A 17,402-nucleotide genomic window follows, 5' to 3' on the forward strand; every position below is an offset into this window, starting at 1 on the left:
TTAGCTGATTTAATTGAATCACAATGTTTTCATTAAATACGCAGTTTCAATAAAAGATGGCATCTCCGTGTCACTTCGATTAAGTTGTGTGATAAACTTAGTGTTGCTTTTCTTGGCTCTCCCAGCCTTGCTGTAAAACATGGATGACTGCATAGGTCTGCTACTCACTATAAGACTGATGTTGTGCAATTGTTAGGCATGATACAAACATAAACAAGACTTTGTTATTTCTAGGAGACAATGATAAATGGCTCTATTTGGGTCTTTCTTTGGTAATAGGATTTCAACAGTGCTATGAGGCTTAGGCAAGCTCTGATTTGTGGTGCCATTTAAGAATAGCAGGTTGACTCAAGTGAACTGCATGGAGGAGAGCACTCCTGGGCTTTCTGAGGAGATGCAGCTCTTGACTTGCAAAGTTAGTCCTTCCTCCCCCTGCCTGGGAGCAGATCCTGGAAGTCCAGAGAGGGATCTAGGTTTTGTATTTCCAACTTCTCTCTCTTCCAGAATAGTCCACAGCATAAAGTGTCCTGTCCAACTCTAATATTAAAGCCAAGGAAATCTGAGAAGCCCAAGATTCTTTCCATGCTCTGCTGCACCTTTGTGCCTTTTGCTTCATAGTAGCTTGGATAGTTTTGCCAGCTGGAGTCCTTTTTTATCTAGAGGCAATCCCAGAATGTTTTCATAATGGCTTCTTAAAAAAATCATTAACCTGTTCATTGTAATCGTCTGATCAAAATATTCTAATTTGGGGACCGTGATATAGGCAAGTGCAGCTAACCAGCTGAGCAAATCCAGGTCAGGCGCTGATTTACATGGTGTGCTAGGAGGGTCTGATAAGGAGAACAAGTAAGTCTTCCTCCCAGCATCTAATCGTCTTGGTCAACACCGTGTCTCAACTTGCATGGCACTCAAGACTGTTTGCTTTGGGGAGCAGCCGCAACCAGCTGCCTGAAAGTCAGGTGCAATGCTCAGGATCTTCAGCTGCTGTCCAGGGCAGCTGTGCAAAACTAAGAAATTTGCTGGCCCAGGGATAAAACTTGCTTTGCCTCTTCATTCCTGGGGATTGGAAATGAAGAGCTTTGAGGGCATAAACTCTAAACTGACAATTAGCTCTTTTGTGTTCAAAAAGAGAGAGAAATGGATGGCACAGGTGTGAAAAAATCGGAAATGTGAAAAGCTAAAAGAAAAAAAAACAACAAAAAAGAAATACTACTTTTGATATCATCACTAGTCAGTAGATGTTATTTACACAGGGCTGCAAAATACATCGGTATCTTGGTATCTTCAGACGTGTTGTTGTTGTAACTGAAGTCCCTGCTTTCCTATCTACCTATACTTCACAGTCGCACAGCAAAAGACAGAGACATCTCTAGGCATCCAATATAGCTTTGGCTTAAAAATAAATAAGTAAATAAAGGAGGTGAGAGAGGTCTTTGCATTTGCATACAAATCCCACCGGAAGCCCAAATATCTTTAGTGGAAAATCAAGCAAATTTAAATCCTCTCTTCTCCAAACAACAAAGCAGGTACCAGCAGAGTGAGATGTCAAAGTCAGAGGTGACTTAGTAACACCCAAGTTAAGGCCCGCTCTTCCACTGGCATGGAAAGAAGAATGTGTCCCAGTTTGTCCTCTGCGTAGTTCTGGCACCAAAGAGATCTCCTGCAAAGCTAAGTTTCTTCCCCAGGGTTTTCTGGTTAGAGATGGAGCCAGCTCACAGCCTGGAGCCCTATTTGGCAGAGCATGGAGCAGCTGCCAGCCTATTTCCCCTTCTTGTGTAGGTTGAAAGTCTCTCAAAACGTGCATCTGGGAGCATGCTCTTGATGTCAGAAAGAAACTGGCTGCAAGGTCACTGGCACTGTTTGAAGTGAGTAGGAAGTATTCCTGTCTGTCGCACCGCCAAGGGTTTTGACCATGAACAATGAGTCATGAACTGGTGTTGATCAACAAGTCAACTGTTATTATTTCTGTTTATCTGGCATCCAGGACTTTCAAAGACAAATACAAAGTAAAGAATCTAGGGGACAGGTTCTCACTTCCCTATATCAAGTCTTCCCTGGGAGGCATGCAGACGAGTGTCCGACCTGGATTAGTGAGGAACATTTCATCAGGTTGTAGGTCAAACAGTGTATGTGGCAGGGCTGTGCTTTTTGTGCTGTGCAAGCTGTAACAGTAACCTTGGGCAGTGAATCACAGAAAAGTTGGTGGTTGGAAGGCACCTCTGGAGATCGCTTGGTCCAACCCCCTGCTCAAGCAGGGTCATCTAGAACAGGTTGCCCAAGACTGCGTCCAGTTGGATTTTGAATATCTCCAAGGATGGAAACTCCACAACCTCTCTGGGCAACCTGCTCCAGTGTTCAAACACCATCACAGTGAAGCAGGACATGCACCTGCACCTTGGGAAATACAGCGGAGATCTGACATTCCCACTCTTTGATGCCATACTAACTTCTTCGGTGGGTGTCTGACAACATATTCGTTTTCTCAAGTGAGACACCTGTAAATATACTGACAATTCATTCGCTCTTCTGTCTGGACTGACAAACTTGAGCTAAAGACAAGGACTGCTCTCCTGAACAGGAAATTAAGACATAGTTGGCGGGGGAAAAAGCCGGTGATATGAGGACAGCTCCTGTGGACACGAGTAGTGAGGGAAGGGCAGGGTGACAGGGACAATTAGAGGTGCAAAGCCTTTGTCTTGTCTCCACCAAGTCACTCTCCCCCGCTCAAGGAATGACAATTGCATCACCCACGCCTAAACCTCATTTTGCTGCTTCCACAAGGGCGTTTCACTCCAGGGAGGCAATTCCTCTTCCAAGAGTGGGGAGAGTAGCAGGAAGTTGGTGGGGAGGTGTTTCACGCTACTGCCTGTCGCATGTGACAAAACTCTTATTTGAAAGAAAGAAATAAGGATGCAGTTCTAAGAAGAAGGATGCAGTTAGAAGGCTGAGAGGAGATCTTATTAATGTGTACAAGTATCTTAAGGAAGGGTGTCAAGAGGATGGGGCCAGACTCTTTTCAGTGGTGCCCAACAACAGGACAAGAGGCAACGGGCACAAACTGAAACACAGGAAGTTCCATCTGAACATGAGGAAAAACTTCTTCACTGTGAGGGTGACGGAACACTGGAACAGGTTGCCCAGAGAGGTTGTGGAGTCTCCTTCTCTGGAGATATTCAAAACCCGCCTGGATGCGATCCTGTGCAACATGCTCTAGGTGACCCTGCTTGAGCAGGGGGGTTGGACTAGATGATCTCCAGAGGTCCCTTCCAACYTCAACCATTCTGTGATTCTGTAATAACTTTGCTTCAAATGCACATCCAGAAGAAAAAAGGTGGTTTCGGTATTAGTGGTGTTACTAAAGCACATATTTTTCTTTTTAAGTTTTTACATTTACAATCCACTCTTCCTTCCGCACCCTATTTAAGATAATCTCTACCTTGCTTCTGTGGGAGAAAACAACTTGCACAAGATGTGGGAATTTGATATAATTAAGCATGGACCACTCCGTTTGCCTTTGAAACTAGCAGTGCCATTATGGCATATAGAAAACAACAGGTGGGATCCTTTAAAGAAAATAAAGCTTTTTTGTGGGAATTAGCTTATGTGAAAAATGATGCAATTGTCTGGGCAAAGCCATGTCAGATTTTTCAAACAGCTTTCTCGTCTTTAATTTCGCAGCCATCACTGGCCCTTTCTGCACTGAAATGCATAACGTCCCCTAAAAATGCATTTGCTTCTCTCACTTGAATTATTTGAATATAATGCCTGCTCCATTTCTGGCAATTTGAGTTCTGCCGATTCTTTTCCTTTTTATATAAGCAGTGGTGTCTGTGACTAAAATGAAATGTGGCAATGGACACTAGATTAACTCTTCCAGTGCTGTGATCTAGATGTTATCTGGAGACACTACAACGTGAGCACATTTTTCTGTAGGTATCTGTGAATCCTTTAGAGAGGAGTGGTTGCATTCCCGCTGCAGTTGGTGGCTACTTTCAAACAGACAGTCCCTGAATAGATCCATGGGATTTGGGCACTGAATCCCTTAGAAATCCTGGCCTTTCCTGGGTATTGCATATAAACAATTAGCGAGATAAAGATGCTTTCCTGCTCTTGCGTACTCCCCTTTTCTTTCCATGTTTGCTCAAGCCTACGTATTCAGGAGTAAAAAAAGAAGATATCAACTGTATCTTAAATAGTAACTGTACGAGTCACTCTTCTCATTCATAGGCAGTGGAGAACAATGATTTAAGAAGTGTGTCTTAAGGTCATTTAGTTTATTAAATGTGCAAAGTAACTGTATTAACAAAATTGATTGTGCTGCTGGAGAATGAATCCCTCTTCTGAAAGATGGAATACCTAAGCCACAGTTCAACAGACTTTTGTGGTTTTTAATTTAAATAGTTGTTCTCTCCTAACTTAGGCAAGCTTTAACTTAATAGCCAGTTCCCTTTTACGGATAGGCAACGCACATTCAGGTTAAACTCGTTCTTGTTTACGGTAGAAGCCCGAACACTCTTTTCCTAAATGCAGCACAAACAACTGTATTTGCAGCTCTGTGTGGCTGGGACAAGATATGACATTTTAATTGTGACTAATTGATGCTTTTTCTTGGTAGTGCAAACAACTAGGACAACTAGCAAATGAGCAGGGCAGCGAAATTGCCTCTCATGCCTTAGAAGTGATTGCTTCAAGGCAAGGCTTGCAACATGAAAATAAAACATATGAAAATAATAGAAATAGAAATATAAAATAAACCAGAGTTGTACAGGCATTCTTTTTAAGATCTGCCATGTGTGTGTCTGGAAAAGCTCTTTCTCTGAAGATGTGTAAGACGGTCCACCTGGAGACGGTGGATATATCTCAGAGCGGCAGAATTTGGCCCACGTGGGGTTTGTACATTTTTCGAGGTGGCTGGCAAGATGGCAAATAGAGCTGCAGAGAGATGCCTCGCAGCCCAGCTGGGTGACTCACGGCAAGAGGCAGCGCGGTGAGAACATGCCGATTGAATTGCTTCTGGCACTGCGCTTGAACAGGCTGCTCGCTTCTTTTGTCTTCTTGATTAGTTTTGCAATGCCATATAAGTGTTGATAATTGACTGCAGGCTTTATAATTAGGCATTATGAGGTAAAGGTCTCTCCACCCAGAGAGGAGCTGAAAAAATATTGTTATCGATATTGCACTTGAAGGCCAAAGGTGCGCGCTCGTTGTTGATTGCATTGATTGGTTTCTTACCGGTTTCCAGCTACGCAATATTAGAACAACCCAAATACTGAGTTAGTTCTCAATGTAGTTTGAATTTCTAGCAGATCCTGGATGCTTATTATATCTGAAATAAACAGCCAGGGCCAGATTTTTCAAAGCTCTTCTTGCTAATATAAACATATAGGTGAAGCTGCCAAAACTTAGCAGAGCTCAGCACCCGTTTTTTTGCACTTTGTGGCTTACCAAGCACTAATGTTTACAGCTGTGCTGAATCCTTCTGCTGGCCTAGCTTTTACTATCCGATATTATTGCATGTCGACCTAGGGCATCTTGGCAACAAGCACCCACATTATCTGTGGAAATTCACGGAATATTACCCACATTCCTGAAGCCTGCGGTAGGGTTTTCTCCTTCCTGTTTCACAGGTGTTGAGAAAGTACAAGCGAGCACTTTTACTGGAGGCGAAGCTCACGAGTTTTTGCTTGGCTGCCTGTAAACCTCATCTGTCTTTATTATGTCAACAGTTCCTGTTTCTAGTGAATAAGCTTGAATCACTATATATATTTTCAATTAACAACCCATCTCCCGTTCTTCCAAAATGAAGTAGCAAGCAGCATGCCCATGCTGCCCTCGTGCTGCCTTGCCTCTGTAACATTCCCTGCAAGCTGTACATGCCCTGGACTTCTGTTTGCCTCCTTTTTTTATCGTAATCTGCTTAAAGTGATATTAGGAAATGAATGAGTACATGTCTAGCAATGGCGGATTGCAAACCTGCCATTCACCCTGCATACCGAAAGGAGTGTCAAGCCCCCAAGCAAAACACGAGTAATACAGCCACAGCAAGCATGATTCGGAGCCCTTTGCATTCAAAAAAATGGCTCCTACTAATTTGGGGTGGTTTGGGATCAAAACCAGGATTATTCTGGGTAGCTGCAACAAGAAAGTAGAAATGAAGAAAGTGGGTAAGCCCAGGGATCTGCTAAGAAAGGCTTATCCAGCCACGAAACAGGAAGCCAGAGGCACTGTACAGGAATTACTGGACAATTTAAAAATTACACTGATCGTGTGATATCTCTTCTTGACTGCTGGCATCTAGAAGGGTGGCTCTAGTAAAAATAACATTATGCAAGAAAGGGACAGACCAGTATCTTGAGCTGGTGCTCCTTATTGTCAGTGGAAGTGTATGGTATTGTCCATGAACACACATGTGCATGTTAAAGGGGGGAATTATTGCTATGGCATGCAATAAATTGCTCTTAGCTATCTCTTTTAGGATTCATAGTGAGTCAGGCACCCTGCTCCTCAGTAAGGTAGGAGAAGGAGAGACAGCCGCTGCTGTTGTAAATGGGCATTCATTCCAGCAAAGTCGGTGACTTCTGACCTGGAAGGCTGCACCAGTGGGCACCAAGTGTCCTCTGAGCCTGGTGTAAAACATGGCTGGTTGCTTGTGTGCAATAAGGAGCTTCAAAATTTTCCACCACAAAAATTTTTCCCTGGCAAAATTGCAGATCTTAAGGAGTAGAGGGCTTGTTCTGGCCATGTTCCCTGGGTGCCGGTTGTTGGAGGATGCTGGCCAGTTGGGAAACAGCAGATCGCACCACAGAGAGGTGCATGATAGCAAATGCAAGAGCGTGAGTGCGTAGGAGCTGCAGGAGCATCTGTATCAGCCTCTGCCCTGCCTCCTGCTGCGCCCCTGCTCAAAAGCTGAAAGGTGGGATGACCAGGCACTGAGAAGCCTTGTCCGTGTGTCCTGGCCTCACCCGCCTCTTTCTTTGTTTCAGATATGGAGAAGAAAAGAGCAGAAGCCCTCTTCAACGACAGTAAGTGGCAGTTGTTTAAGCCTGGCAGTTCTCCCGTTGCTTTAATTAGCATTAAGAGTCTCTGAGCTTTTTTCCTGGCCCTTTTCTCTTCCTCCTGGCTAATGAATGTGACCTCGCACTTCATGCAGATGCGTGGTACACTTGCAAGCCCTGCTTGGGCATGCCGAAGCCTGGTGTCGGTGCCTCCTGGGCTCCTTATGGAGGCATCCAGCTCCAGCTCGGAAATAGCATTGCTAGGGGTGAAGATCCCTTCTCAGACGGTCTGCGCCCATCCCAGAGCTCCCTTGGAGGTTGTCCACCTAGTGGTGTCTGCCTTTGCACGCGCAGAGCCTTGACCATGTTTCCACAAGAAAACAAAGGCATTTCAAACACCTCCTAAGCGTATGTAGGAAAACTGAGTGAGCGCTGAGGATTTCTAATAAATAAAAGGGACTTTGCTTGGGCTGGTTGACTGCTTTAACACTAGGCTGCACTATAAATAGCATGCTCACGGTAGGCAGGCCCCTATCAGGAATTTAAGTGCATTTTCTATTTCAGCAAGTTATAGTTAGAAGCAATCACTTTTAAAAATAGCTTAAAGCATGGACTTAAATAGAGCACTTAGTCAAGTCTAATCCTGCCTTCACAGGGCTGATGCCTAATCCGTCTCCCTGGTGTGAAGTATTGAAACTGTGCAGCAGTGGTGCAGGCTGGTTCATCCGTGCGTGTCTTGGACACTGTAGCGTAACATTTAATCTCTGTACATTAAGACTGGCAGCCCAGTTGTCCTCAAATGCAGCCTGCAGAGGCTAAATGCCCTGAAAGTTGGTAGGATTGGGCATATGCAGAGCAGTTTGGAAGAATGGCTTTCAGTGTGCTACTAAAAACTGGGAACTTGTCATTTTCTTTTGTGCGTAGTGTGTATGAGTAATTATTACGGAAATATAAGGTGATATGAACTGCCAGTCTTCTCAAGGCATTACTGAAGGAGTGCAGTTGAGGTAGCTTGTAAAGATGTTTTTGAGCCTTTAGGGAAGGAGGTCAGCTTGTGTGCAGATCTAATAGTCCTAAAAAGCCAACTTTACTTACAGGTGGGTTGCTTGCAGCTCTGGACTTCCTTAACTGCAAGCTGTCAAGTCATGGCAGATTAAAGGAAGTCGCTTTGGGGGCCGGTTTTGGGTGCTGGCTTTTTGGGGCACTGAGGGACCCAGGAGTCTTTCCCTCAGTTTCGAACATTGACCACTCCAGTGGTCAAAAGGATTATGCAGCCCTAGGACCAGTTATTGACAATCACCCATAGTTTGCAGGAAGGAAACATGCTCATGCAGGCAGTCTTGTGAATTATGGCATATTCTCCCATTTTCCTTTTACATAGCAAGTTTTGGACAAGCAACTGTATCCTTAGATTCCACTGCTTTCCTTCAGCATAGTTTTAAATCTCAGTACTGGGCAGAGGCTGCACAGGAACTTCTCAGTGCTGTATGATTTTTTTTTCTTCAAATTTATGAACAGCTCTCAATCTGCTCAGCTCTTGCTGCTGCTTTTCGCTATGAGGTGCTGTTAACATCACCTTGTGCAGATCCTAGCAGGAAAGGGCAGAGGTTACGCTCTGCAGGGCTCCAGTCTTTCCCTGCTGAGGACTTCAAGGGGCTCAGGACTGGCAGCTCTCCAGTGAGGTATTACAGATTTCTACTCTGCCCCACCCTGGGTCGCTGGCCACAGGAGACGGACAGCGCAATGGTTTGGACTGTGTTATCCCTATGCGAATGATTTTTAGTTCTGTCTCTTCTTCAATGGATTGGGACAGTGCTGTCTGTCAACTTTCCTACTGTCTAGCTGAAAGCAGGGCCTGGATGAAGGCTAGTGGGTCTTGGTCCAGGTAAGATGGATCTGATGCTGGCTGGATGGGAGAAGACAGCAGAAGCAGTCCCATCGATGGCGGAAGTTTCTCAACTTTGCCCCTACTTGTGAGCTTCAGCTGCTCTTGCATGTCTGTTCAGTGGCTGAAACCACAGATATTTTTATTCCTCTGGGGGTTTGGAGGGTAACGCTTTTCCTCATGGATGCACAACTTGCTGGAGGTATCCATGCCTTTATTTGCCACTGGCTTAGTGTGACAGGCTCTTTGCCTGAAGTGGCTCTCAGGGACGGCTTGAAATCTCCCGTTTGTGCAATACACAGTTGCCTACTTCCAAGTGACACCTGGCTGAGGGGATCTGCAAGCATGCTCTGTAAAAACACGTGGCTTGGAGCATTCCCATCTCAGAGATTGCCTTTGCTCATGTTTTATCCTAATGATGAATCACCCAGGACATTCAGGTGGGCAATCCCTATATTTGGGGATTGTCCTGGATGTATGATGAAGGGTTTTGATTCCTGAATTGGGCTGCTCGTGTAGCTAAGCCTAAATTGGTTGACCGTCATGGCTTACCGTAATAGTTGCTCCCTCATTCAGGCTTTTATCCAAATGAGTTGTGCATGAGGATCTCTGACTTGGGGGGGCTGGTGGAGGGTATGTTTTCTCATTGATGTTATACCATTAGAGAACCTGGGTGGCATGTGATTTTACATATATTTTCTACAGTACCTGCAGCCCTTGGTAGGCATGTTTACTAAGTGGAGGAATAACTAATGTACTCTTTCTCCTTTCCAACAGTCTGTGGCTTACGGCAGAATAGATCAGTCAAGTCAACAGCAAAATTGTCGTCATTGCGAATAGTCGGCGGATTGTCTTCTGCAGAGACGGGGGACTGGCCATGGCAGGCTAGTTTACAGTACAACAACATCCACCGCTGTGGCGCAACACTCATCAGTAACACATGGCTTGTATCTGCAGCTCACTGCTTCAGAGAGTAAGTTTCCAGCTTAGAGAGACTGCAGCACAACATGCTCCACACGCATCAGGTTGTATTGCTTTCCAAATCTGCACCACCCCCCTGACTCTTCCCAGCAGAAGAATCTTCTGCCTTGGAGAAGTCAGGGTTGGGTGGGCCTATCACTTTCATGTTTCAATGAGGTATTAAAGACTGACTCCTTCTGAGCAGAACTGACAACGATACAGGTGGAAATAAATAGTCATTTGGCATATTTGGCAAAAAAAGCTTAAAAGGTAATGTGGCTGAAATGGCATAGGGCTCGTTTCCCATTATGCAAAGAGATTCCAAAGGCATATCTTCGTGTTACGATGAGGATGCTGCAGCTGCAAGCTGCTATCTGAAGCGATAGCCCCACACTTCCACCCCTCCATTCAGCCAGGTATTCCCAGCAATTTCTTCTTCCAAATCTGACAGCCATGAAGCTGCAGGGCACTTAAGATCAAACAGCTGGTTGGACAGATATATTAACATGCAAAAAGAATAAAGGAGATGAGTCTTCTAGCAGAAGAGCGCTTGGTCTGATACACCATGTAGCTGCATGTTGGCTAGATCAGAGGCCAGGGAAGGGAGGGAATATAAGACTGTGGTTGAGGAGGGAAGGCAGCACCATGTTATGGAAAGTGGCATACGCCTTAAGAATAGAGTAAGGAGCAGGGTCAAAGGAGTTTTAAGATGAAGGAACTTGATCAAATTTAAAGACCTGAATATTTATATTTACATGTTATTTTACAGCTAAATATTTACAGCACTTTTTAACTATTTCAGAATGAGTCACCCTCACAAGTGGACTGCTACTTTTGGAGCTCTTTTGAAGCCACCAAGCATGAAGCGATCAGTCAAGACTATTATTATTCATGAAAAGTACCGCTACCCAGAACATGATTATGACATTGCACTTGTGAAGCTCTCTAAACAAGTTGAGTTTACAAGTAACGTACACCGTGTTTGTCTGCCCGAGCCATCTCAGACTTTTCCATATAATATTTATGCTGTCATCACAGGCTGGGGAGCACTTACCAATGACGGTGAGTCCCAAGTCTAGCAGGCAACCAAGACATTACATGAACAATGGCTCTAATCTACTGCTGATTTGATACCACATGTGTAGCCATGGCAATGAGGCAATGAGGCTAATTCTTGGTGTATAAGTAATAGTTTGTTTAATCATGAGCAGCAGTTTCTTCCTCTAAAATAAGACTGGAAAAAGACAGAGCTACAACAATAAAGCAGGAAATAGGAAGAAGACTGTCGACTTTTTCCAGCTTTTCCACTTCATAATGTAAATTCTTGAGATGGGTAGTCTAGCCATGCACGTGTTTATGTAGTGCCTAAGAAAACGTCCTCCCAGTCCTAGCCAGGAGCTACAGATAATTCTCTGGGGTTTCAAGAAAACATGCACAGTGAGATGCAGATGGCAGCTTGCCAAAGCTCCTACTCTTACCAGGCCAAGCCGGGAGTAGATTTAGCTATGGAACCAAGATCTCGAGTCATCTGTCCAAATCACTAGGTAATTTGTGTCCCATGATACTATATAAACCTCTACAAAATATGTGGTGTTACACTTCAGGCACTGTGTGCATCCATGTGATTGTTGGTGCCATCTTAGTGGTACAATTCCTAAGTGAGAAGATGAGCATGTACCTTTTCAGTGAGAGGCTAACCTACACACAGCAACAAGCAAAACCTCTGTGTTAAGCTGAGTCAAGCTAATCATCCGTAAGAGAATGTTAAACACTCTTTGTGTATCTTAATTATTGCAAAATAATTATATTGATAAATACCCAAACCATTCTTTCTCCTCAGGTCCAACTCCTAATGTTCTTCAGGAAGCAACGGTGAAACTTATAGACTCAAACACTTGCAACCGAAAAGAAGTGTATGACGGTGACATAACACCCAGGATGCTGTGTGCTGGATACTTGGAAGGAGGAGTAGATGCTTGTCAGGTAACTGTAGCTGAAAATTGGAAAGGAAAATCCTTTTAATGCTGGTTCGGTATTTGGTCCATCAAATCTTAACTGACATAGTATTCATCCTTTGCGTAGACTCTGTTTAAACAGGAATTACAACCTGAAATGAAATAACATTTATTACACATCAGTAAGCACATAAAACCCATAGAAAGAGAGTTAAATTACTAAGTATAATAATCAGAATTTAAAATTTTCACGGCATGAAATGAAATTCTCATTTTGCAACTCCAAATAGCTGATACAAGCCCATTTACTTCTCATAATACCTTGTGGGAAATCCAACTAACAATTTGTTTCCACAAGTATAACCAGATACTCCGTATTGATGCTTCACTCTTCATTCCCTGCTTCCATGCCACACCAGCCCCTTGTATACTGCACAGTTTTCCCCTAGCAGCTTTTCCTTTTTTTACTGGAGGCTGCTCTGCCAGCGTGTATGTGCCTTCATCTCAGCAAATTATTCTGCAGGGGCTGATCATGACAACTACTTAAAAACAAAATGTGTATAGAGGTGATTACTGAAGTTGTGAGCTGGCCCAGATGAAATTAATTACTTTGCATCATACCTTTGTCAGGTTTGAACCTGACCAGTCCCTGACCTCCCTTCTTCAAAGTAGCATGACATCATCAGAGATACTAAATGCTGAAATATTAAATGTGAGAAAAAAGTTAAATGTTTCAAGTAGCCAAGACCAGACAGTATCCAGCTGGGAGGGAAGAAGTTTAAGAATGTAGCAATTGAGATGCTAGCAAAAATGTACAACCATGCATTGAAATAAAATTCTGGATTGATCATCTCATAATAGAGATCTCTGCTACGAGATGATCTTTGGAAACAAACCCACTTCAGCACAAGCAAAACTGCCTGGAACAATGAATAAAGATAATTATAGGACAGCTAGGTGTAAATTGAATGGTAAGGATATTTGTGTGATGCAGATTTGCAAATGTTACAAGGAAATGCATATTTTCAAACAAAAATTATTTCCTAACAATAATTTTAAAAAGGTAATTTCTGTTAATATTCAGTTGTAAAGAATGTATTCATAAATGCTCACTGAAACAGATCCTTTTCAGAATCTCAGTCCCACAGATTCATGTCCAAAGCAAAACTCTTTGCAGAACCTGTCCAGGAGATTCACTCCTGCCATTTCCCTTCCACCCCCTAAAAAAAAAGGTTTCCCACTGGCTTAGATTGCTGTATATATTTGTGTTTTTCTTCTTTAATTTGTATGAGGAGGAGGAAGAGGCAGGTGTGGAGCAATGTTTCACAAAACAGAAGGGAAGGTATGTTTTTTTTTTAATTGAGAAATGCTATTGTAAAACCACAGGGACAGGTCAGGAGACTCCACGGCAAATAGGAAATGGCCACTGACTTCTGACTCAGATTTCAGAAACAGCCTGGATTCTACACGAATGGCAGCTCTTGAAATACTGCTTGCTTTTGTCTCTTATGGGACACAGCCTCTTGCCTGTGGAGAGAATTATATTTTACCTTCTGATTAATGAAAACCTTTTTTTCCTCCTCATTCTGTAGGGGGACTCTGGGGGACCACTGGTTACTCCAGATTCTAGACTGATGTGGTACCTCGTGGGAATAGTGAGCTGGGGAGATGAATGTGCCAAACCAAATAAACCTGGAGTTTACACGCGAGTGACTTTCTTCCGTAACTGGATTACCTCAAAAACTGGCATCTGATTCCAAAGTCAAAAATGGATTTAACTACATAGGCTATTTTTTTAATATATATATAAGTTCCTATGTAGTTTTGGTCAAAGTAGCCTTTGTCCACAGCAAGTGCTAACTTCGCTGTCAGACATCCCAATCCCTTGTGAATTTATACGAAACATCGGATTACCTGCCTCATCTCTGAGCTTTGAAATATTCTCAGTTATCGGAAATGATGAACGGGTGGCATCAGACATCAAATATTTAAAAGCTAGTAATCTACCTGCTTTATAAGTACAACCACTATCCAGGAAAAAAAAAAATCTCTTCAGCCATGGCTGAGGTCTGAAGATGTCCAGACTCCTTAGGCCTAGTGGAAGCCAAACCTTCTTCCTCCAGTGAAGCAACTGTTGTCACGATTTTGTTTCTAGCCAAGTGAACCCTTGATTATCATTCTTGTTAGAGGCCATCATCCACACAAACTGCAGCCAAGACCCTGGGCACATTCCACCAGCCACTGGGAGCCTTGTCACCTACCCTGCTCAGATGTCTTGATGGCTAAGAGCCAGTCAGCCAGGACTGAGGGTAGATCCTGGCTAAGGAAAAGGATGATTGCCATGCTTGCCATAAGTTGGAAGGGAAGAGAGGAAAGCTTGATACTCCAGTTATGAAGCACACTTTTAACAGAACTTGGTGGATTTTATGAAGTTCAAATTACTTGGAAATCCTACTGTAGAAGTGCAACACTATACTGCTACATCTGTACCAATGCCCTTCTAGACTGATTTTGTCCAGCTTACAATGTGCTTAAGATGCAGAAACACAAGCTTTACCCAAGGTTGGTTGTAATAAGAGTGTGTCCCCGCAAATAACTTCACTGGAAGGAAACCATAACAAAAGAAAATCCTCAAGCCAGCATTTAAATTTGTGCTAAAGGAAAAATAAATATTCACAACAAATAAACTGGGAACTACCTTTTTCTTCAAGTCAAGAAATAATGTGCATTTCTGAGGGCATGCCAGCCAGCAGAAGCCATTTCACTGCAAAGAAAGTAAATAGTGATAAACATTCATGCTTCACTGAGGGACTCATTATTGCCATGAACGAATATGATTCTGTCTTATGAGGCTGAAGAGTAATTTCATGTTAAAGAATAATCCAGATGAGAACTTCAGAGTAAATGCTGTCCTTATACGTGGATTAAGCACTTTTCTTCCTACCTCTGTGCATGACATCTCGTAGGCTGCTGGTGGGAGGGGGTTCTTGAGGACAGTAATATTCACAGTAATAGGTAATAGGCCTTCAGTATGAGGAACTAAAATGTCAATCCCAGGAGCAGCTTCTTCTGCTGTCTTTGGCCACCAGACTGCCTAGGCTGTGAACACAGGGCTCACAGGAATCCACATGAGAAATGAGCAAAGCTGCAAGCCCCCCACTATTGAATCTACTAGAGCTGAAAGTCTTCTCCAAAGCACCCTGCCTCCCCTTCTACTCAGAATTGGGTCCCTCCTCATCCTTTCGCCAGCGCAAGCTCTGCAGGAATCAGAATCCACAGGAATGAGATGCTCAGCATTTTTTGTAACCTCAAACCCTGAATTACAAGTCTACCTACAGATGGAAAAGCCTAAGTTTAAGCCTCTGGGGGAGGGTGTCTTATTTTCAGGCCTTTCCAGTCTTTTTCATAGTGAAAAGCGTTTCTTATCTTTTGAATTTCAGAAAAATAAGATGCCTTGTCTCAGAAAGAAATTATTGAAGGTTGAGTTTAGTTTTGCTTTCAAAATAGTTGTATCTTTATTCTGATTTTTCCACGTCCATTTAAAAAAAGGAAAGGATCTCGGGACAATTAGGAGAATGGGCAGATGCAGCAAATTTGTTTCCTTAATTTATTGATGAAGTTTTTGATTTATGCACTTTTGCGTTGCTGCTATTTTTCAGCTAAGAATTTACTGTGGGCCAGGTTCAGTTATATATGAGTCACCTGGAAACACTGTTTTCTTCCAGTGTTCAGGCCCCACATTATTTGAAGGCATCCTTTGAAAAAAGTTACATGTAGGTTTTTTGTGCCTCTAATGCTTTAAAGGTGAATATCATGACAAATGCACTTATAATCAATCAAAAGTGAATTGTAACTGAAAGTTCACTTTCACAAATAGCAAAGGCTTTGTTTTGTACTTAAAACCTGTCTTCTGCTTACGAAATGGAGGGGAAGCAATAAGGGGGCCAGGCCCAGATAATATAATCCCTATAAACTGGTTCCTACCTCACCCTGAAAGTGACATGCATATATAATACCCTTTTTAAAATGAGAAAGGCAGCCTTTATTTCAGATTTTCTTGTGAGAGGCCAAACAGCCACAAGGCATGTGGGAGAATGTCTACCTTACTCAGGGAGTCCTGAGCCAGCCAGACGCACTTTTCTTCACAAACTTTTAGCAAACTGTCTGGCCTGGTTTTGTCTTTACTCCATGTCAGTGTTTTATTTATGAAGACTGTTTTCTGTGCTAGAATAAAGCAAAGGGAATATTGTGTGATTAAAGAAAAGTTTTTAAAAACCTTTTATTATTATTCATGTTAAGATTTAGCAAGGATTTAAATGATATAAAGGTAATATATTTCATAACATTAAATGTATTTAAAAACAATTGTTCCTTTTTTTGTCCTTTTTTGCTTAATAATAACCAAGCTAAGATTTTTATTTGATTAAAAATAGACTAATCTTGCTTCTTTTGCTATAAAGCTGTTCTAAAACCGCAGCTCTTTCTGTGTATCCCCATCCTAAGAATTGTTTGTCTTTCACAGTGGCTTGAGCTTTAAAGAAGTTTCTACAAAGTGAGTCATCTACTTATCTAAAATGCTCTAAGGTGAATTTCAGTAAAGCTAGTGCTATATAAATTTGAGAATGAATCTGAACCTTCATCCAAGAATCAACTATCTTGCCTCTGACCTTGCAAAAACCTGTCCTTACAACATGACATTACTGGCACTCGGCTGTTGGGAGTTCGATACAGCTGACGCAGCAGTTCTCCTGAGATTTCCCAGGCAGATTTACAGCTTCAAGAGAGAAGTTCCAAACTTCTGGTTATTCAGATAAAGTTGTTTGAGCCTTGCCCGATGCTAATTTTCAGCCTGGAGCATAAATAGGAAAGAAATAAGAGCCCAGTTGCACAACTCGCATGAGGAGCTCTGGTTGAATTACATCAAGCAGTCACTTTAAGTAAGTGACTTTACGTAAGTAAAGCTAGTGGAAACTGCAGTTCCAAATCTACTGCTCCTCTTAACAAATTAGAAGAGCTGAGAGCCAAAAGTGATTATTTAACCCAATGAATATTTACCTGGAAACTTGCAGCCTGTGTTAGAGATGCACGTGCATGGGAAAGCTGGCTCTTGCTCTTGGAAATGCACTTGTGCATGTCAGAGTGGATTCAGCTTAAGTAATTGGTGCCTTTGGTTATCTGGATCAGGATTTTAAGAACATTGTTAACATGGTTTCTAGGAAGATGTCACCGGCTAGTGAAGTGCTAAGTGCCAAGATCCTTTGGCCCACCCTGTTGGGAAGCTAGAGTCTTTTAAGCATGCCAGCAAAGCACTCCTACACTGCACGTCCTGCCAAAAGGGAGAAAAAGCCTGATCAGGCAGCACCCTGCTGCTACAGGAGGACATGGCAAGCCAGAGCATACGGTGGGATGTTTGGAAACCCACCAGAAGATTACTGTGGATGTGGATTTATGGTCGATTCTAAATCAGCCTGTGAGCTAAACTGAATTGCAGTGGTCACAGTACTTTAAAAGAAGACATTTTTAGGGAGAAAATTACATGGAGGTTTGTCAGCTATTTACTTATTAGCTAAATGAATCAAAGAAACAAATGCATCCCCTCCCCCAATC

General features: G+C 42.8%; 1 protein-coding gene across 1 annotated transcript in view; it reads left to right on the top strand.

The window, feature by feature from the left end:
- The window catches only part of LOC112974916 (transmembrane protease serine 11E-like), a 37,595-nt gene extending 24,046 nt beyond the window's left edge, over positions 1-13,549 (top strand). The window contains exons 6-10 of the mRNA XM_026084392.1: positions 6,984-7,022; positions 9,658-9,853; positions 10,643-10,902; positions 11,681-11,823; positions 13,388-13,549. Of these exons, the coding sequence (XP_025940177.1) occupies positions 6,984-7,022; positions 9,658-9,853; positions 10,643-10,902; positions 11,681-11,823; positions 13,388-13,549 (800 nt within the window). The remainder of the gene's footprint in view (positions 1-6,983; positions 7,023-9,657; positions 9,854-10,642; positions 10,903-11,680; positions 11,824-13,387) is intronic.
- The last annotated feature ends 3,853 nt before the right edge of the window (positions 13,550-17,402 follow it).

This window comes from Apteryx rowi, unplaced genomic scaffold, assembly GCF_003343035.1.
Source record: "Apteryx rowi isolate R43461 unplaced genomic scaffold, aptRow1 scaffold_639, whole genome shotgun sequence".
Taxonomy (NCBI): Eukaryota; Metazoa; Chordata; class Aves; order Apterygiformes; family Apterygidae; genus Apteryx; species Apteryx rowi.